Source organism: Plecotus auritus (genome assembly GCF_963455305.1).
Source record: "Plecotus auritus genome assembly, chromosome: 8".
Lineage (NCBI taxonomy): Eukaryota > Metazoa > Chordata > Mammalia > Chiroptera > Vespertilionidae > Plecotus > Plecotus auritus.
Window position 1 is genome coordinate 151,923,830 of NC_137782.1, and position 22,942 is coordinate 151,946,771.

Below are 22,942 nucleotides of genomic sequence, written 5' to 3' on the forward strand. Positions count from 1 at the left end.
TGACCGGGACTTGAACCCGGGACCCTTCAGTCCGCAGGCTGACGCTCCATCCACTGAGCCAAACTGGCCAGGGCTGAATGTTTATTTTAAAAAAAATTGGTCTTAAGTGAAAATCTGTCTTAGATTAAAATGGCTACAATCTCAGATATTTCATATTTTATGTAAAACTAGAGGCCCGGTGCACGAATTCGTGCATCAGTGGGGTCCCTCGGCCTGGCCTGTGGTATTGGGCCGAAATGGGCTCTCTCCGACAATCCCCCAAGGGGTCATGGACCCCACCGGTGCATGATCAGGGTCAGGAAGGGATGCAGGAGATTGACCAGCAGGGGAGGGACTGTGGGAGGGCTCCAGGGCAGATCCTGCCCATCTCGCTCAGTCCCAATTGGCTAGACCCCAGCAACAAGCTAACCTACCAGTAGGAGCTGGTGGTCAGTGCACGTCATAGCAAGCGGTTGAGCGGCCTTAGCATATCATTAGCATATTATGCTTTGATTGGTTGAATGGACAACTGGACACTTAGCATATTAGGCTTTTATTATATAGGATGGGCAAGATTTGGAGTAGCTCAAGTGTTCATTAGTAGATGAGTGAATAAAAAAGCTGTGGAACAATTACACCATGGGATACTACTCCGCCCTAAAAAAGGAAGGAAATCTTATTCTTTGGCCAACGAGAGTATTATTCTAAGTGAAATTAGCCAGTCAGAGAAAGACAAATGCCATATAATTTCACTTATATGTGGAACCTAATGAACAAAATAAACTAACAAACAAAATAGAAACAGGCTATAGATACAGAGAACAGATTGACAGCCATCAGAGGGGAAGGAGGTTACAGGGCTGGGTGGAAAAGGTGAAGGGATTAAGCAAACACACACACACACACACACACACACACACACACACACACACACTCATAGACAGACAACAGTATGGTGATTACCAAAGGGAAAGAGTAGGGGGAGGTTGAAGAGGGTATAGGTGGGAAAAATGGTGATGGAAGGCGACTTGACTTGGGGTGTTGAACACACAATACAATATACAAATGATGTGTTATAGAATTGTACCCGTGAGGTCTATGTAATTTTAACCAACCCCAATAAGTCAATAAAAAAAGAAAAAGTGACACAGTTCTTTTTCAAGGAGCTGTCAAGGGAGCTAAATAGCCAAACGGGAAATGGCTAGGCAGGGCTTCCAAAAGGTAACTTCTGAGTGCTCACCTGGGAACGGGAAGGAGGCAGCCAGGTGGTGTGGAGGGAGTGGACGCCTGTGCTACCTGTGCACAGGGGGCTTTTCTGGACTATAAACCCTATGAAAGCAAGAGCCTCCTATGCTATCCCCAGATTTGGCTCCAGACTCTTCATCATATTGCTCTTACCTCGGATGCTGGTGCATTTATTGAAGGAAGAGGGGAGCGTGGGAGTTGGGGAGGATGAGTTCGGTTAAAGCTTTGAAAGTGTCAGACTACAGCTATTTCATAAAGCGAGGCATTGCCTATGGATGCAGGGTCGGACCTAGGTGTTCCACACTGTCCCCTGGCAGAGTGCAAAGGTCCTCAACGTTTTTCTGTCCCACATTTCTGAGAGCCATGGGACGTTCCCAATCAGTTCGCGCGGCAACACTGAACGCCAGGGGCACCAGCCTCCGCACGGAAGACTGCACACTCCGGGATCTTCACAGTCGGCTCTTCTCCAGAGTTCTCGGGTGTTCTCGTCAGTCGGCCCCGGCAAGCTCCGGCGTTAACCTGGGAGGAGTCGACCTCTTCCGACTCTACCAACTGAATAGCGTAGGGGTGGAGCAGCTGAACATGCAGGGATGAAGGTCATAAGACGGAAAGTGAAACTCCCTTAAAAAACAAATAAAGCCACATTGTTATTTTAAACGTGGCGTAGGGCTCGTATCTCCTCATAGAAGTAGGTAATTCCATCTTCCAAGCGAAAACCGACTCATGCCTTCCCTGGCGTCTGGCGCGCTCGGCCTTGGTCTCTCCCGCGCCGGGTGACTCCGAGGTCACGTGCTCCTCCTGTCCTTCTGGAGGAACGTGCAGCCTGCGGTAGGCACAGCCGAGCCATGGCAGCCCTTCTGAGACCGGCCCGCTGGCTCCTCCGCGCTGGGGCGGCTCCTCGCCTCCCGCTATCCCTGCGCCTCCTCGCTGGCGGCCCAGGCAGGCCGCACGCCGCCCGCTGTCAGCCCGCAGCTCGCACCGCGCCGGTCCCCGGGTGAGTGCCCTGCACTCCCCGCAGCTCGCCTGCAATTTGGGCGTCTTCCGGGTGATCAGTCGTTGACCCTGGAGGGCCATGGGTCCCTCCTGCTCCCTCTCTGTGCCCATTTCGCCGCTCCAGGGCTAAACATGCCGGGGCATTGGACCACGCTCCCTACAGAGATTTTCGGGTGATTGGATTGGTCGCCTTTAGAAGGTCATGGCCGCGGGCATGGCTTGTTTCCGGCTGGGATCATGTCCTCGGGCTACCTCCGGCCTACGAAGCTGAGAGGGGCTTTGAAGGCTGCTGCGAGGGTCGGGTGTTACTCTCCTAAGGATTGACCGGCTAGGGCTGTCCCATGGGCGCGCATTATTGGTGATCAGTAACCAGCTAGGACGTAGATTTTGAGTTTTATTTGGGGAGGGGGGGAAAGTAGGTTGGGAGTTTTGAATGAGCTAGGGATGGCTTAGAGATGGTCATTTAATTATGATCAGTTTGGGAGTTTTGCTTGAATTTCCTAGTATTTACGAGATTGTGGTATGGGTTGGGAATTGTCACAGTAGGCTCAGTGTCAATGAATGAATAAATGAACACATGCAAGGCACTCCGTGGGGACTCCAAAGGCAAGTTAAATTTTCAGTGGGTGTCAAACGTGTGAGTAAATGCCCTCATGGGTTGAAGTTTATCAAGAGATAGGTTTGGTATTAGACTTTTGGGGGTGGAGGTGGGGGTGGGGAATAAGTATTCATTTGAATAGCATTCCTGACCACTGAGAAGGGGAGATGGGCACTGAGGTTTTAAAATTGGGGAAAAGCTGACTTTGAAAGACTAGTGTTTAAAGGTATTTTGGGAGACAGCAAAAGAACTAAGACTAAGAGCTAAGGATCTGTAATAGGCCAGGGCTGGACTGCTGACCTCTATTTATTTGCCTAGTGCCATTAGACAAGTTACTTAGTATCTCCAGCCAGGCCTATTTCCTTAGTTATAAAGTGGGTGTAGTAATAGTGTTGGTAGTGGGGCCTGGTACCTAGTAAGTGCTTTATTAGTTACTATAATAATAAGTATGATTACATGTATCTTTGTGGACCAGCCTGGAAACCTACTCTCTGCATAAAATTAAATGGAGGAAATGTTTTATGACTGCTTAACAACTTAGTTATAAATCTTGGGAATGTAGCCTACTTGTAACCTGGAGCCTGCCTAGATTTTTTCTTTAGGCCTCAGTCGTTGACCTTCATGCGTCTGCTTTCGCATAACTACATCTTTTGGCTTTCAAAGTGTTCTTTTGACAAAGACAGTTATGCCAGTTACTCTTATTTGTCCAGTCCAGTGGTTGGCAAACCGCGGCTTGAGCCACGGTTTGCCGCTCTGTGGACTAATGAGTTTGCTGACCACTGGTCTAGTCCTTAACATCCCTTGAAGGGTCTGTCATTCATCTTCATTGTTGCATTTGAGGGAAACAACAGAGGGAACACAATCTAGTAGAAAGGGTATCCTATGTAATAAAAGTGTAATATGCTAAGTGTCCAACCGAATCGGTCGACCACTCAAACAGTCGCTATGATGTGCACTGACCATCAGGGGGCAGACGCTCCGACCGGTAGGTTAGCTTGCTGCTGGGGTCCAGCTGCTGGGGTCCAGCTGCTGGGGACTGGGCGAGAGAGCCGGACACGCCCTGGAGCTCTCCCATGGCCCCTCCCTGGCTGGTGGGCCCCAATGGGCTCCTATTGGGGCCTGCTAGCCAACCTCCCTTGGCCTCTCCCTGGCCAGCTGGCCCCATTCGGCCCTGATCGCCTGACAGGCCAAGGGGCCCCACCTGTGCATGAATTCATGCACTGGGCCTCTAGTTCTATTATGAAAGGTCTGGTTGTTCATCAGACCTGGGTTCCATTTACTTGCTCCAAAATCTTACCTAACCTCTTTGATCCTTGGTCTCATCTGTAAAGTAGAGGTAACAGGTCTTTCCTGCTTCTTCGTAAAGTTGAGTTCTTGTCATTTAGGACTCAACTTAAATGCTGTTTCTTTAGATAAGCCTTATGTCAACGCTCACTGTAAAAAACTACCCTATTTTAGTTTTATCATGGCATATCTCACTTGTCTGATACTACTTGTTTATGTTTTCTCTATTTTCTTAGAAAATAAGTTGCGTGAGAGCAGAACTTTATCTTATTCACCACTGTGTGCTCAGCAAGTAAAGAAGTATTTGTCCCCTTATTCTCCTGGACACTAAACCCTTTTTCTATGCAATCTTCTGTCCCTCAGCCTCTAAGCCTGCCTAGATCTTTCCCTCCTGAAATATAAAACTTTTCCCAGGATTCTAGATACTTCCCAATCTCTCTTCCCTGTCTGTACTCCCATCCTTCATTTCCTCACTTTGCATCCCCTCATCTACCCAATGCAGTCACATCTGCAAAAACCATCATTGTCTTGTTTATTAACTTTTTTATTGTATATATTTAAATTATAAAACTCATGAGGAACAATTGCAAAATGCAGGGAAAAAGCAGTAAACTAAAAATCATCCTAATTCTATCACCCAGAAAGAACCATTGATATACTAGTATATAACTCCTTCTAGTCACTTAACGTATGTGTAAGATGATCCATGTTCAAGGCCTTGATCTCTGGCATATTACTCTGTCACCTATTTTGCCTGCATTAGACTCATTTCTTGGCATCAGTGACATTACTCTTTCTTGATTTTCTTGTCTTTAGAATTTTTCTCACTGGCTTTGGTGCTTCCTTTTTCCTCTGTTTCTCTCTTAAATGTTGATGTTTGGGGGTATTTTGTCCTTAGTCCTTTGCTTTCTCATTTTTTAATCCCCTTTGGGTGACTTCTTCCATTTTCAGGATATCAGCCCTACCTATCTGATGATGGCATTATTTCTCTTCCTGTACATAGACTATCTACTAGATATCCATTGATTGAACTACAGGTACTTCAGATCCATCACATCTCATATTGGTCTAGTCCAGTGGTTGGCAAACTACGGCTCACGAGCCACATGCGGCTTGCGAGCTGTGGTTTGCCGCTCTGTTGACTAATGAGTTTGCCGACCACCGGTCTAGTCTTTCCTCCTAAGTCTGTTCCTTGTGTGTTCTGTGCTTTAGTGAATATTGCTATTGCTGTTTCCTCAAGATTTCTCATTCATATTTCATTGACACCTCCCCTACCCCCATGTATTGACTCCACAATGATTAAGTCTTATTAGATTTACTTCATGTGAAATGAATCCCTTCTTCCAAACCCCATATCATTCTCTAGTCTTCTTGATAATTTGATCATGTCATTTTATTACAGTCAGACACTGTGATGACTCCCACTAGGTCCAGGATAAGGTGCTCCATGATCTGGAGATGTTGGAGTCTCGCTTCTTATGAGTTCTTTCCCATGGCATCCTATATTCTAACCATACCAAACTACTATTTTGAAGTCTACTGGGTTTCTGAAACTATAATGAGCATAAGAATTTCTTGGGGATATTGTTAAAAATGGAGGTTTTGCCCTAGCCTGTTTGGCTCAGTGGATAGAGCAGCACCTGCAGACTGAAGGGTCCCGGGTTTGAATCCAGTCAAGGGCACATGCTCAGGTTATAGGCTCGCTCCCCACTGCGGGGCGTGCAGGAGGCAGCCAATCAATGATTCCTTCTCATCACTGATGTTTCTATCTCTCCCTCTCCCTTCCTCTCTGAAATCAATAAAAATATATTTTTTAAAAATGTAGGTTTGGATTTTATAAATCTAGGCAGGGGACTGAGATTCTGCATTTCTAACAGGCCCCCAAATGATAAAAATGCTGCTGGTCTGTGGGCCAGCAAGGCTCTTGTGGGCCATGTTACATATCTGCTTGCCTTTGAATATAATGTTCATTCTTGAGATGTGTCTACCCTTTCCCCTACTCAAGTGTTCCCCTTCTTTGTTAAATCTTTCTTGACTGCTTTTTTCATTTGACTGCTCCTTTCTTGTGTATTCTCTCATAGCTGGACTCACTAAAGCATCCATTAACATGATTACATGTGTGGCCACCAGGACTCCAGACCTGGCTGTAAGTTCCTTGAAGGCAGGAACTTTGTTTTATTTTCTTTTGCCTTGAGTTGAGGATATCAATGAAAACCTTAGACATTGAATAAGGAATATTGTGAGATGCAAAGAAGTTTGGGGTACTTAGCCCATTCATATAGTGTAGTTAATTTCCACACATTCACTCTGATCTTTATTTCCAGGAATGTCCTGTCTAAGAATGAAAGATGAGTATTATTAAGCAAATATATTAATCTGTTTTCAAAATTGGAGCACCAAAAAGTATATACTTTTTTTTTTAGAGAGAGGGAGAAGGATAAATATCGATATGAGAGAGAAGCATTGATTGGTTACATGTGCCCCAGCTGGGGATGGAACCTGCAACCTGGGTATGTGCCCTGACCAAAAATTGAACCCACCACCTTTTGGTGCACAGGATGACACTCCAACCAACTGAGCCACATTGACAGGGGCCAAAAAGTATATACTTTCATATTCTTTGGTCTTACTCTTCGTTTTCCTATTTCATTGCTTAAAAAATGTTTTTTTCTTTTAAATCCTCACCTGAGGATATGTTTTCATTGATTTTTAGAGAGAGAAAGAAACATTAATCTGTTGCCTCACACATGTGCCCCAGCCGAGGTTGGAACCCGCAATCTAGGTATATGCCCTGACTGGGAATCGGACCCATAACCTTCTGGCGTATGGGATGACGCTCCAAGCAACTGAGCCACCTGGCCAGGGCAGCACTTTTTTTTTTTTAAAAAAACAAATGTTTTCTTAAAAACCAGCTCTTACCCTTTCTTTGGGGAGGTGGAAGAGCAACACTTTTGCTTTCTCACACTCATTTTCTCATACTTCTGGATTATAAGCTGCTTATATATTGTGAGAGTTTTAAGAATAGTACTTCAGAGGAAAGATTAGCTTTGAGGTAAATCATTTTGGAAGTAGATTTTTTTTTTTAAATGTATTTTATTGATTTTATACAGAGAGGAAGGGAAAGGGATAGAGAGTTAGAAACATCGATGAGAGAGAAACATCGATCAGCTGCCTCCTGCACACCCCTTACTGGGGTTGTGCCCGCAACCAAGGTACGTGCCCTTGACCGGAATCGAACCTGGGACCTTTCAGTCCGCAGGCCGACGCTCTATCCACTGAGCCAAACCGGTTTTGGCTGGAAGTAGATTTAGATTGATGGTTGGCTCAAAGGTGAAGATCACATATTGCCCTATGACAGAATGATGTGACGTGTCTAACGTTGGAAGGAAAGAAAATTCCCTTGTTTATCGCTTAAAGAAATTTTCTCAAGCATTAAGAGTATGTCTCGGTCCTTTGGGGCTGTGATTCAGCCTCTGCTCCTTGTGTGTATAAATTTATCAATTACAGAGGATTATGATAGGCACCGTGCAACTATTACATTAGTGCTACCCATAGGAGATGAATTTATTTTTAGAGAGAAGAGCAATCACATTTGTTTTGTGGTAGGGGAATCACTTCAGTTTGAGAGGATGCACACTAATGACTAGTCAGTGTTCCAGGGGAAGAGAAGAACATGAAGAAACTTGGAGGTGGTACTTTTATCCTGTGTGATTAATGTGGGGTGGTATGTAGTGGAAGTTGACACTGCAAAGGTTATTTGATTCCTTAACGCTAACAAGGTTGATTAGAAAGTTGGTCATTTGATGGTTGGAAGCCTTTGAAAGGTTTTGAGAGGTACAAATGTTGACAAAGTTCACATAGACTCATGGAGAGATAGAGGCTGGAGATGGGCAGACCAGTTAGGAACAACATAATACTACAAGTTAGGATTAATAGGGCCTCAACTAGTTGGTGCAGAACTGAGGAAAGATACTTCCTTTTCTTGAGAGAGAGAGAGAACGAGAGATTGGTAAGGATGCTAACAGAATTAGGAAGAATAGATTTGGAGATTAATATAAACAATAGTACCTTTAGTTTAGATCTTGGCCATTTTCAAAGTGTATTTGTATGAATACATCACACATTTCCAAGTAGGAAATTGAGGCTTAGAAGAGTGAACTATTTTATCCAGGATCTCCAGTTGGGATTCAACTACTGTGATTCCCAGTTCTGAAATGTTTTGAATATGTTGTAGTTTAGGTTATGAAAGTACTTAAGGACATAAAAACATTTTTAAAAAAGACAATATATGATATGTTATAAATTTAGGAATTAAAGACTATCACAGGTAAGTAAGCACATGAAAAGATCTCAGAATGTAAACTCTGCAAGGGATCGTTAGAGTAATCTACTTCATCCCACTCTCACATTGTAGATGTTAAAGAGTATCCACATCACATTATAAGTCTTAACCTGGTTAACTGACTCTTCATCACTTCCTGTCAGAGCTGAGACATCCCTGTGGACTGCAGTATTCTGAGCTGGATGGAACATCTGGATAGGGAGAAAGGAATGGCATTGGTATTTCAAGCCAGGAGACTATTATCAAAGTGTAGGAGAGTTACACACATTTTTAGTCCGAAATTCTGTCACTTAATCATAAAGTATAAAGCTGTGTTTGAGGGACAGCTTAACTGGGCAAGACTTTTTGAAGAATTGAAGCTTTGAAAAATTCAGGGAGAAAGTTCATTGTGACAGCTCTACAAAAGACTAGAAAAAGGGCCAATCAACAGATGTTTATTGAGCATGTTCTAGAATAAGAGCTTTTTGAGCACTGTTCTGTTAGGAATCTGATAACTGCTTTTTTAAAGGTAGTATTTTTCTTCATATGGGGAACTAATGCTTAGACCAAATACCTTTGCCAGAGCCAGGTAGCTGTTAAATAGTTTAGCTTGAATTTCAATAGGCCCTTTAAAATAAGTCTTACGTGCTTTCTGTTAGTACATTGAAAAAAGAAAATGCTCTGGTAAATACGTAGTTAATATTTATTACAGTTACTTTGCCAGTTTTTTTTATATACATTTTTCCAGTGTTGTCCAAACTTGGGGCATTTGTATACTGCCTTCAGATTTTTTGCCAAAACTGAGTACTACCTAAACTGTTATTTATATCTAATATTTTTCTTAACATTGGTTTTAGGCTTAAACTGACATATTTATAACTTTAATTTTGCCTTAAGTGGGAATTCTAGTAAAATAAAGAGCTTGCTGTGGTAAGTATTTTAAAATATTTACAATACATAGAACTACTAAAATGGAAAATCTTTGTCTATATGTAATCTAAAACCAACTTTCCTAGCAGAAGTGTGATATTTTGGGAAACAGTGTATATGTCAGTCAATCTTTATTACATTCTTGTGAGGTAAATACTGCTACCTCTCAGATTTTACAGGCTTTGAGAGAGTTGCAGAAACTTGGCCAAAGTCTCATATCTTGTAAATGGCAGAGGTTGAACTCAGGCTGGTCTGTAGGACTCAAGCCCACACTCTTTTATTTTTTTTTAAAATTATTTTTATTGATTTTAGAGAGGAAGGGAGAGGGATAGAGAGAGATAGAAACATCAATGATGAGAGAGAATCATTGATCAGCTGCCTCCTGCATCACCCCCTACTGGGGATCGAGCCCGCAACCCAGGCATGTGCCCTTGGCCAGAATCGCACCTGGGACCCTTCAGTCCACAGGCCGACGCTCTATCCACTGAGCCAAACTGGCTAGGGCTCAAGCCCACACTCTTACCACTTATGTATTTCAGGCCATGGAGCCTTCTTTTTTTTTGCCTTTAAGATTGTGCTTATCAATTGTTTATGAAAATGATACATAATAGTGTCAGATGTATACAGAGAATTATGTAAGCACTTAGTATATGAGATTTTCTTCACTACATGTAGGTAAGAATTAACGAATTTTGTGGTGCGACTTGGAATTTGTAATTAAATCAGGTGCTGGCTGTGGTGCTATGGATTTCTGTCCCATCTACACTGCCCACTGTAGTCCAAGTTTACATCATTCTCTCACCTGGACCACACTGCAATAGTTTCCTTAATGGATCTCTGTTTTAATCCTTGCTGCCCTCTAGTTTATTCTCCATCCAGCAGCCTGACTGATCTTTTCAAAACAGAAATAGATCATGCTTATAAGCCTAACAGTTCTGCTAGTTCTGTTTCTGAAATAAAATCTGTGTCTAGAAAAAAATCAGACTCTTTAGCTTCAAAATACTTTATGGCCTAGCCAGTCTTCCTTTCAAATCTCATCCCATCTGTTGCTTACTTGCTTGGCCTGCTGACTTCTACCTTGCTTGGAAGGATGGGTGTGAAGGGTGAGAGGGATTGAACAATAAAATAATTATCCTAAAATTTTGAGCTTCAGGGAACAATGTAGTAGTGGTATAGTGAATAGCAGTGGAGCAATTTGAAAGGAGTACCAACCACTTTAGGAATTATCTTTTTGAATTTTTTTTTTGAATTTTTTAAAAAATATATTTTATTGATATTTTACAGAGAGGAAGGGAGAGGGATAGAGAGTTAGAAACATCGATGAGAGAGAAACATCGATCAGCCACCTCCTGCACACCTCCTACTGGGGATGTGCCCGCAACCAAGGTACATGCCCTTGACCGGAATCGAACCTGGGACCTTTCAGTCCGCAGGCCGACGCTCTATCCACTGAGCCAAACCGGTTTCGGCAATCTTTTTGAATTTTTAATATCTTAAGACTTAAGTGGGGTCAGTATGTGTGTAAAATGTATTATACCCCCCCACTGGGGATGTGCCTGCAACCAAGGTACATGCCCTTGACCAGAATCGAACCTGGGACTCTTCAGTCCGCAGGCCGATGCTCTATCCACTGTGCCAAACCAGTCAGGGCTAAAATAATTCTATACTGTGACCAATTTGGGGTCTATTCCAGGTGTACAGGCTGGCTCAACACTTGAAAACCAACTAATGTAATCAACTGTATCAACAGGCTAAAGAAAACACAAGTGGAATAGTCAAAATAAGGGATTGGTGAGAACTTAAATGATGTTTGCAGTCCCCATTGTCTACAGAATGGTACAACAAAATAAGCTAAGAGAGCAGCTTTATGAAAATCAGTCCTGTGTTTTATAAGCATACTATAGGCCCGGTGCACAAAATTTGTGCACGGGTAGGGTCTCTAGGCCTGGCGGGCGATCAGGGCCAATCGGGGCCTTCCGTTGCTAGCCTGGGCTTTCCTTCCCGCTGCTGGTCAGGGCCTCCCTTCCCCAGCTGCTGGCCGCCGGCCGGGGTCTCCCTTTGTTCCATGCTGCCCCCTGGTGGGCAGCGCACATCATAGCAAGCGATAAAACTCCCATCTTCTGGTTGAACTCCCCAGGAGACACTTTGCATATTAGCCTTTTATATATATAGATCATAAAATCTAAATTCTTTACTTGTCTTTCCATTACCCAGTCTCACCTTTACTGTTAATAGGGGAAACTGGGGGTAGAGGAGGAAGAGGGTATATGGGAATTCTGTACTTCTGGGATAATTCTTCTGTAAACCTAAAAATGCCTTGGAAAAGTAAAATATTAATTTTAAAAAGACTGAGCCTTTTGACAGAGGAAGCCTGCTTATAAAAATCTGGTTCTTGCAGCTTTTTGGGGGGAGGGGGGAGGTACAATTTTTTTTTATTGGAAAACAAATATACAACTTGGAATGGATTTGAGGCAAATTGTGCTATAAACAGATTTTCTTTAAGTGGCTAAACAAGATTTAAAAAGCAATAACAATAAAAAAATGTTTCTGGTACAGGATCAGTAGTACAAAAAAATAGTATACAAGTACCTGGATAATACACCCGTTTTGCAATAGTGCAACTTTTAAGTACATATTGTTGACTGTCCATAGTTCACACAGAGTTACAACTCCACACTTAAACAACATGCTGACAGTTCCTAAAGAAAACTACTTAAATAAAGGCATAACCAGATGTTTCCTCAATTGACCAACTCTATCTAAATTTAGATGTGCAGAAGGGCTTAGATATATCCAGAATAAGCCACATGCAACATGATACTTGATCGATTTTCGAAAATAACGTTTCAGGACAATGACAGTAAGATAAGGGAAGAAAACATGGAGGAATAAAGTCCTAATTACTAGAATGCATATTTTTTTGACAGTAGGGTGAACCTTTTACAGATAAGTTACAAACAAAGAAAAGGCAAACAATTTTGTACAAGAAACTTAACACATTCTGTACAATATCTTCACTTTGCTGTCATCGTTTGTACAAACTCTTCATAGCTTACTTCACCATCACCATCAATATCTGCTTCCCTGATCATTTCATCAACCTCTTCATCTGTTAACTTCTCTCCAAAGTTTGTCATCACATGGTAAAGCTCTGCCTCACTAATATAGCCTTTGCCATCCTTATCAAACACGCGGAATGCTTCTGGAATTTCTTCTTCACTGTCTGTGTCTTTAATTTTTCTTACCATCATTGTAAGAATTCTGGAAAGTCAGTTGTGCCATTATCATCAGCATCCACTTCATTTATCATGTCCTGTAACTTGGCTTCTGTGGGATTCTGTCCAAGAGACCTCATTACAGTCCCCAATTCCTTTGTTGTTATAGTTCCATCACCATCCTTGTCAAATAGTGAAACAGCTTCTTTGAATTCTGCAATCTGCTCTTCAGTCAGTTGCAAGTGCTACTGTTCTCTGGGATGTGACTACACAACCACTCAACTCGCTCGCTTCACTTGGACTAATCTCTTGTAGCTTTTTGAAATACACACACTCCACTATAAAATTGTTATTTTTTTATTTTTAGTAAAGAGTCAAAATAAAAATCACCACCACCAATTTTTAAAAAATGAGAAAAATAACTCTAAATGCCATATTTTGCAAGAGAAAATTCATGGGTAACCTGAATATTAGTGGTGAGTGCTGGAGTCTTAGGAGGGGAACTCCTGAGCCATTTATGACAGGTTATGTGGTTACATCAATTTTTTTGATCATCGGCATTTGGAGGCAGTGTGTTTCAGCTTGTGGCAGCTGATGAGTAGATGCCTATCTTGCATGGACCCATCATAACCGCTGGACTTCTTCTTTCCCTTCTATCACAACATGCCAGGCTATGAAAGTTTTGTTTCTTTCAGGATGTGTTTAGTGAATTTAAAAATAATTTCTGGGCCAAATAATAAATGTAGAAAGCACTGCCATGTGGGGAAGCGCTGGAGAATCCTTTTGAAGACTGAAGAATTCTTTGATTTAAATGTGTAATCCTCCCCCTACCCCAATTTATTTTATAGCAGATTCATATTTCAACTTAATTAGTGAAAGCCACACTTAGGTTTAATGGCTGCATTAAAGATTTATAAGAAAAATTAGCTTTAGAGTGTTCAGAATGCTGTGCTGGTATAATAACATCTCTGTCTTCTGCCTGAATTTTGTTTTATGTTTGATGTTAACATTTTAAAACTGAAATAAATAACAAAGGTTTTATTTATTTATTTATTTATTTAGTCTTTTCACAGTATCAGATTTGGATTATGTAAAAGACTTGGGCAAATATACTTCACTATAATTTGAAATCGCTATAATCAACTTTTGTTGTTGAACAATGTGACTGCAATTGAACTTGACACATTATTTTGGGTGATTTAAAATACCATTTTTGTGTTTGTTTGATTAACGAAGGCATTGTTTAGTAGCAACTGATCTAATAGCCAGATAAATGGCCAGAGAAAACCTTAGAAAATAAGGAATGAATATGTAGGAGTGTATCTTTGTGGTTTTTAGGTAATAATCTAGCATTTAATTAATTTTGCTCATCTAAGAGACTAATCAGTGAGGCACTTTTGCTCATTTAACAGATTTTAATCAACTACATGTGACATTGACTTGTTTAGTTAGTATCCTGATTTTTTCCATTTTATTTTCACTTCATTATATTTATTTGCTTAGGTGGAATCATTAAGACTAGAGTGGTTGTGATTTGTCCCAGATCACAGTGGTAACATTTCTAGTCTGGTATCAAATGCTGCTTCTGTGTTTTACATAACTTTGTGATGAAACTATTGGTGTGGCTTTCTTTAATGTAACATCACATACTTAATCACTCAATTTGTGGTTGTTTTTTCAGGTTAATGACGTAGGGTAGGAAATCAAGAGTTTAATAAAACTTATTACTATATAATTATTTATCTTGGTAATTGACTGTGGTAAAAATACACACATGCCAAGCATGTGTTTATAATCCTTAAGGCATGCTTGGATTTGTAAGTATTTTTATATTATATTTGGTTAACATATGGTTAGTATATACAATATAGTTGTTTGTACTTACTGGCTGCTATTGGAAAATTTAAAGTATTTTGAAATACATATATAAATCTCTGAATTAGAAATTTTGCATTAATGATATTCGAATGCAGAGAAAGTTTAAATTCATTTAGAAGATTTATGATGGTTTCCTTCACACATAGGATTATTTTTAAATTTGATATTTGAAATCAGGTACACACCATATTATTGTCTTAGTTTGAAATAATTTCATATGGGACCTTATCAATACACTCTAATAATTAGTCAGGATATTTACTTTGCATATAATTTGTATGTGTGTCTGATTTTATTTAAAGCAAAAGTCAAACTTTCTTGCCTACCAGTTTAGACTTCTCTGAGCAAAATGCTATTGCGCTATGAATTTATGTATTTAGTAACTAATAAAAAAGTTTTGTATAAATTTTGCTCAAAAAGATGACCTATATGGGTAGTAGTTGACCTAATTTATTATTAATTGTGTTTCATTTTATAGGGGACTACTGAGCCAAGCCAGGCTGTATGCCATTGCTGCTGAAAAAAAGAATTATCTTCAAGAGGAGTCCACTTCTCAAAGAAGGAGTGCCAGTCAGTTTGATTGGGCTCTCATGAGATTAGATAATTCTGTCCGAAGAACTGGCCGCATCCCAAAGTCACTTCTACAAAGAGTCTTTGATAATACCTGTCACTCAGGTATTTCAAACTTTTCTGTTCAAAAAGTTGGACTTTTAATAAGTACTTGTTTGTGGGCAAGCTCTTTGATACTTTTAATCTTATTTGTTATTTCTAGTGATCATGATTTTATTTTATGTGTTATCTTTCTTTCCAGCTCATCAGGGCAAACTTGAGTAACTAAGACATTTTGTTTCAGGTGGTTTTTTCAAAATCAAATAAAAATTGCCCTTTTGCTTTTCACAGTTTATAAAAGAATCACTTTTAGTAGTAAATTTTCTTGGAAGGTATTAGTTTTTCTTATTTTCCCTTGTTTAGTGTCAGCTTTACCTAAAATAATCACAAATGACAGATTCCCAGGAACACTGTTAATCATTTCCCTTTTATTATTTCCCTTTCCCTTTCACTTAGCTATTAAAATTTATTTGAATCACTCCCTCACATACACAAAAAAAGCCCACATGCAAACACACATAATTTTATTTGTAGTTTCAGAGCATTCACCAGCTTACCTAAAGCCCATCCATGGATTTCAGTCACGTTAAGTAGCTATAGAGTTTAATGAAAAGGGATACCAAAGAAGTGTCAGTTATAATTAATGTGCATTTGAATAATGTTTTTCATTTTCTCTTTTTTGATTTATTCAGAATTGTACAACTATCACCACAATTTCAGAACATTTCTATCACCCCAAAAAGAAACCTCCATACTCCCATCAGCTCCCAAACCTTCCCATCTCTTCCAGTCCTAGGAAACCACTAGTGTACTCTGTTCGTATAGATACTGTATGTTATTCTGGATACTTTATATAAATGGAATCAAACAATTAGTGGTTTATTTTAGTTTTTGTTTTAAAGTCAGCTTTCAGGGACATTTTGACAAAGGACATGGATAAAGGGAGAAGAAAGTTGATATTATTTTGTAACTATTTATAAACCTAAAATTGATAGCCATGGGTTTTAATTGTACTGCTTTGTATTATTTCATAAGATACTGAGAAACTTAGCCTTTGAATTGCAGTAAGCACTGCTTATAAATTAGGTTCCTTGTATTTTTATATTCTATAGTCTTTCAAATTACAGATTCATAACCTTAGTTGCCTTAAGAAAGCAGACTAATTTTTAAAAACTTAGAACATTTAGTAACATTGCAAATTATACTTGTGGATTAGGGTAGAATTTTTCCAATTTATGGGTAGTCTCTTTAATATTATCTTTAGGGAGGCAAGAGAGTTTTGAATATTTTTAGATTTCAGTTCAAGATTTCGTATTTATCTATATGATATTGATACTATGTTAAATGTTACCCATTAATCTTTTTTCATAGGTTGCCCAGGTGGTAATCATGCCTTGCTTCTGCTGCGCAGCTGTGGTTCTCTCCTGCCTGAACTAAAGCTCTCAGAGAGGACAGAATTAGCTCATAGGATATGGGACAAACTTCAGGAATTGGGTATGATTATTTGAATATGTGGTGTGCATAAAAGGTGCAGATATTTTTTTCGACTTTAGTTAAAAAATAATTTTTTTAGCCCTAGCTGGTTTGGCTCAATGGATAGAGCATTGGCCTGCGGACTGAAATGTCCCAGGTTCGATTACGGCCAAGGGCACGTGCCTAGGTTGCAGGCTCGAGCCCCAGTAGGGGGCGTGCAGGAGGCAGCTGATCAAAGATTCTCTCTCATCATTGATGTTTCTATCTGTCTCTTCCTTCCCTCCCTCTCTAAAATCAATAAAATATATTAAAAAAAACAATTTCTTTAAATAAACTATAATTTAATTTTATACAAGGGCTACTTGATTCACAAATTTTTTACAATATGATTTATTCGGTGAGTTATAGTGACATCTAGGGGCATTAAGAATAAAATAATTTTTCATATCAAGTTTTACTTTAATGGTAAGCTAAAAAGCAAAATAACAAAATACAAAGGACTTAGGTCTGTCAAAGATATAAATGCACATACCATTTCACTAAGCAGTTTCATTTGTTTGAATTTAGATACAGATATACTCTCATTTACAGAAGGATATTCTTCATTGTAGCTTGTTTATAATAGTAAGAAATTTGAACCAATTTTAATGTCCCTCAGTAGGAGATTAATTAAATAAATTATGGAGTGTCCATAAAATGGAATATTGTGCAACTGTTAAAAAAAATTAAAGGAGCCAAAACCGGTTTGGCTCAGTGGATAGAGTGTCAGCCTGCGGACTGAGGGGTCCCAGGTTTGATTCTGGTCAAGGGCATGTACCTTGGTTGTGGGCACGTCCCCAGTGGGGGGTGTGCAGGAGGCAGCTGATCGATGTTTCTCTCTCATCGATGTTTCTAACTCTCTACCCCTCTCCCTTCCTCTCTGTAAAAAATCAATAAAATATATTAAAAAAAAATTAAGGAGTTTTTCCATATACTAATGTGGGGTGTTTTTCAAAATATAAAAAATTAAGGTGCAGAATAGTGTGTATACTGTGCTACCATTTTGAAGAAAAATACATGTTTATGAGCTTACAAACCAGTTTAAACTTTGAACTGTGAACATAGTACCTATTCCAAAAAAAAGTAGCTTAAAAGACCATTTGATAAAATCCAATGTTCATTCCTGATGTAAAAAAAATTTAAAGAATAGATGGGTGTTTCTTTAACATGTTAAAATCTAAAGCCAACAACTAATAAATATCATGTATAATGGCAATGAAATAAGATGTGAAACAATACTGTAAATTACTGTTTTTTAGGTGATGTACTTGTTTGCCTATAAAATTCCAGAAAATTAACTTACAGTAAAATAATTGGAAATATTAAATGGTCAAGAATCCATTACTTTTCATAGTTAGAAACTAAAATAGATAAAAGTATTCAAGTGTAGTCCCAAATATATAAAATATCTAGGAATATCCTTCAAGTGATGTGTAGCACTTACATAAACTATAGAATAAAGGAAGAGCTTCCCCTGAGAGTTTTGAATTCATCTAGAATTAATTTTGATGACAGGTTCATTTTTTAAGTTTTTAAAAGTGGATATGAAATAAATATATTTCAGAATGGAGAAGAGTTTTCTAAGTGTAAATGCAACAGAAAAGTGAAGATAAAGAATTGACCATAAAAACTAGAAATACCTATATGTCAATAAGTCACATACTTTATAAAAAACACGTTGAACTGGGAGAAATATTTGAAAAAAGTTATGTGCTAAAATACAAAAAAGCCCTTACATAGTCATAATGTTAACACCTCAATAGAAAGATAGACACATTACTTTCTAGTATAATTGTTCACAAACATGTCTTTCCTCTATATCCTATTTGAGAGTGGAATCCATAACATCTTTGTTTTCCTCTTTGCTAGGACCATCATGCTTTCTTTGTGCATATTACACTTAATAAAAAATAAGTGTTTAGTTACTATATGGTAACCTTGTTGCATAATCATAAAGCAGATGTTGAATTGCACATGGTTCTGTTTAAGTATTATAGTGGTTAAGAGATTGCACTCTCAAGGCAGACTATCTATGTTCACATTTATAATCACTTACTAACCATGTGGCTTTGGACAAGTAAAAGTCAGTTTTCTTCATCTGTAAGACGGGGATGATAATGCTTGCCTCAAAGCTATTGTGAACAGTAACTGAGCCTTTATAAGCAGAGAACTTAGCACAGTGCCTGAAACATAGTAAAGCACTTTAAATGTCTATGTATTAAGATAAAAAATAAATATTGCCCTGGCTGGTGGTGCTCAGTTGTTTGGGCATCATCCCAAACACTGAAAGGTTATGGGTTCAATTCCCAGACAGGGCACGTGCCCAGGTTTTGGGCTCAATAGAGCCTCAGTCCCTGGTATTGGGCATGCAGGAGGCAGCAGATCGATGTTTGCTCTCACATTGATGTTTCTCTTTTCCTCTCCCTCTCCGTTCCTCTCTCTAAAAAAAATCAATATAAAATAATACTTTAAAAAATTCCCCAAATATTAATTTAATAGAATAGGTCTCTGCTCCCTTGAATCTCAAGCTGATAGCAGACCCTGACCATAGGCCTAGGTGGCCACAGGCAGGTGAATAAAGATGTTTAATTCATGAAAATTTAGTAAAACATGTTAATACTGGATTGATCTGATCACCATGATGTGATGAGTGGGTATAGTAAGTCTGAGTGGTAACCTTAATTAATTAGGCCTTAGGCAAGATAGTTGCTGAAAGAAAACAAAGGTCATTTGAATACAGGTAATTAATGAAAGCAGAATAGAAATGGTGTTCAGCAACTGGGTATGGAGTGGAATTGGAATCTTCAAAATCCCTGAGTAGCCTGGTTAGTAAAGTAAGCAGAATTACCAGCATAGTCCTACCTGTATAAACAGCTATAATCACAGTCCATCCATCTCAGTGTCTGTAATGTGACAAGAACTGCTTTATGTAGAAAGATCTTTCAGTCACTTTAAATATAGGGGAATTGTCAGCATTTTCTAACAGGAAGGGAATACTATGTTTCATAAGTAAGAGACCTCTTAATATCTGAATAGGCAGTTACTTGCAACTGTATAGTAATTCAGTAATTACTGTCTTGCAAGTTTAGCTTACTCTATCTGTTCTGACAGGCTTTCTATATAAGTGGGTCTAAGTTTGGGGTGAAATACTTAAGTGATCATTTACTCTTTTTGTTTGTTAAATTTAAGTACACGTTTTCATTGTGATAAAGAATATGATTTTAAGCACTTTTCTAAAAATCTGATTTAAATTTCATTTGTAGGTACTGTGTATGATGTAAGTCACTATAATGCTTTACTTAAAGTCTACCTTCAAAATGAACATAAATTTTCACCAACTGACTTCTTGGCAAAAATGGAGGAAGCAAACATTCAACCAAATCGTGTAGGTAGCTGTTATTATAAATGTTTGTTGTCACATCCACTCTTCTTTTTTTCTTTACTAGAAATGTTATTTAAAAAATATTAACTGGCCCATTTCATTAACAGGTAACATACCAGAGGTTGATTGCTGCTTATTGTAATGTGGGAGATATTGAAGGTGCCAGGTATGGAACTCTATAAAAGTACTAGAGGCCCGGTGCACGAAATTTGTGCACAGGGCAGGGGGGTGTCCCTCAGCACAGCCTGCACCCTCTCCAATCTGGGACCCCTTGAGGGATGTCCGACTGTCTGTTTAGGCCCCATCCCGGTAGGATCGGGCCTAAACGGGCAGTCAGACATCCCTCAATCCAGGACTGCTGCCTCCCAACTACTCGCCTGCCTGCCTTCCCGATTGCCCCTAACCGCTTCTGCCTGCCATCCTGATCACCCCCTAACCACTCCCCTGCCAGCCTGATTGATGCCTGGAAATAATTTAAATAAAGTAAAGCTAGCTCTACATCTCAACAATTTTAAACCTCTGCTTCAATAAATAATTTAAATAAAGGGGGTTACCAGCCTGTTTGCCCCTAACTGCCCTCCCCTGCAGGCCTGGTAACCCCTAACTGCCCTCCCCTGCAGGCCTGGTCCTTCCCAACTGCTCTCCCCTGCAGGCCTGGGTCCCCCCCCCCCCCCACTGCCCTTCCCTGCAGGCCCGGTCACCCCCAACTTCCCTCCTCTGCTGGCCTGGTCACCCCTAACTGCCCTCCCCTGCAGGCTTGATTGCCCCCAACTGTCCTCCCTTGCAGGTCTGGTCCCTCCCAACTGCCCTCCCCTGCTGGCCTGATTGCCCACAACTACCCTCCCCTGCTGGCCATCTTGTGGTGGCCATCTTGTGTCCACACAGGGGCAGCCATCTTATGTGTTGGAGTGATGGTCAATTTTATATATTACTCGTTTATTAGATAGGATAGAGGCCTGGTGCATGGGTGGGAGCCAGCTGGTTTGCCCTGAAGGGTGTCCCGGATCAGGGTGGGGGTTCCCTTGGGGCGTGGGGCGGCCTGGGCGAGGGGCCTGTGGTGGTTTGCAGGCCGGCCATACCTCCCGGCGACCCAAGCGGAGGCCCTGGTATCTGGGATTTATTTATCTTCTATAATTAAAACTTTGTAGCCTTGAGCAGAGCCAAGCCTCCTGCTCGCTCCATGGCCACAGCCATTTTTGTTGGGATTTGCTTATCTTCTATAACTGAAACTTTGTAGCCTTGAGTGGAGGCCTGGGCTTGCCGGGGTGTGCAGAAAGCTTGGCTTCCTCCATTGCCTGGGAAACCCAAGCCTCCTGCTCGCTCAGTGGCCGCAGCCATCTTGGTTGGGTTAATTTGCATACTCGCTCCTGATTGGCTGGTGGGAATGGCTTGTGGGTGTAGTGGAGTGATGGTTAATTTGCATATTACTTTTATTAGATAGGATGTATAAACAAACAAATATTTAAGTCTAAACCTAGAATATTTCACTCTTTTTTGAGTTTCTTTTTAATAAGGGAAATTATTTCAGAAGTATTCTAATCTACCATATGTGGTAACATGACTTCTATACAATATAAAATTATGTAAGAGGTGAAAGATAAGTAACAATTGTTATTTTAATTAAAAACTTAATTTATTGAAGCAGAGGTTTAAAATTGTTGAGATGTAGAGCTAGCTTTACTTTATTTAAATTATTTCCTAAAGGAAATGTTCTTAGCTATTTAAATCGTATTCATTTATAAAACTTGTTTGTCTTACAGGTTCATATAAAATCAGTTGTAACATTTCTCTGTGTAAAATTTATTACTACTTTTGGATAGAGGGTTTAGGAAATAAGGGATATATTGAAATGTACAATCTTATTTTTAACTCAGTGAACCTTATTAAACTTTATGCCTTTTAAAGGTTAATTAGTAGCATAGAAGAAACAATCAGATTTTTAAAAATTACTATTTTTAACAAGATTTCTTCAAGACTATTGATATAATTTGAAGGAATGGGGTTTTGTGTGTATGTGTTATAGAAAATGTTTTTGATGTATAATTCCAAAGAGTATTTTTATTTCATTTTTTATTGCAGTAAGATTCTTGGATTTATGAAAACTAAGGATCTTCCAGTCACAGAGGCAGTATTCAGTGCCCTTGTTACAGGGCATGCAAGAGCTGGGTATGTTCAACCTAATGTTTTGTTCTCAGGCAAGGTTTAAATTATAGAAAAATAGTGTAGAAAATCTTAAACCATGTTTATCAACCTCCTCAAAAATAAGTTTGAGCCTGTGAGATAGAACCTGCACATTAAAAAAAATACTTTATTCTTAAATTTATCAGTTTTACAAAACTTTTATTTGAAAATGTTCAGTTTTAAAAATTGGGCCTGATTAAAAGTAACTGACTTTGTAAAGTTAATAATTGATCTGCTAGTGCCTTGGAAAATATTTTTTTGGTGTGAAGAATAATTTACTAAATAGGTAAATTTGAGTCGTAACACATTTAGTGAAAGAATACTTTAATGTCTATGTAGTTATTATACAGTTTGGTTTCTCGTTTGTAAAAATTTCCTGTAAAAATTTGGGATGTTTATGATCTTTATTTCTAAAACCTTTAACCAGTTTAATATGTATTTTCCTTTTCTGATGTTACCATGTTTTTAATTTTGATAAGTATAGATATACATTTGAGATTGAATGATGTATTACATTTGGTAGTATTATGGTAACCTGTTTTATTTTCTTTGAATTAACTTACAGAGATATGGAGAATGCAGAGAATATTCTCACAGTGATGAAAGAGGCTGGCATTGAGCCTGGTCCAGACACATATCTAGCCTTATTGAATGCGTATGCTGAGAAGGGTGACATTGACAGTGTTAAGCAGGTATGACTTATTGTGTAAATAAACATACTTTAAAATCATTTTTATAAACTTATAGCAGAAGAATATAGTTTATATCTGTTTTTAAAAGATATATCTTGAAAATAATAGTATTGATAGGAGAAT

At 39.3% G+C, this 22,942-nt stretch overlaps 1 protein-coding gene and 1 pseudogene across 2 annotated transcripts in view; one reads left to right on the forward strand and one right to left on the reverse strand.

Moving 5' to 3' along the window:
• The first annotated feature begins 2,011 nt into the window (after window positions 1-2,011).
• The window catches only part of LRPPRC (leucine rich pentatricopeptide repeat containing), a 99,480-nt gene continuing 78,549 nt past the window's right edge, over window positions 2,012-22,942 (forward strand). The window contains exons 1-7 of the mRNA XM_080682858.1: window positions 2,012-2,218; window positions 14,922-15,118; window positions 16,424-16,546; window positions 19,828-19,949; window positions 20,054-20,112; window positions 22,026-22,112; window positions 22,693-22,819. Coding sequence (XP_080538984.1) covers window positions 2,070-2,218; window positions 14,922-15,118; window positions 16,424-16,546; window positions 19,828-19,949; window positions 20,054-20,112; window positions 22,026-22,112; window positions 22,693-22,819 — 864 coding nt within the window. The 5' untranslated portion in view covers window positions 2,012-2,069. The remainder of the gene's footprint in view (window positions 2,219-14,921; window positions 15,119-16,423; window positions 16,547-19,827; window positions 19,950-20,053; window positions 20,113-22,025; window positions 22,113-22,692; window positions 22,820-22,942) is intronic.
• On the reverse strand, window positions 12,365-12,798 carry LOC308255444 (calmodulin-1-like; annotated as a pseudogene). The gene has a single exon. The product of its transcript is annotated as a calmodulin-1-like (transcript).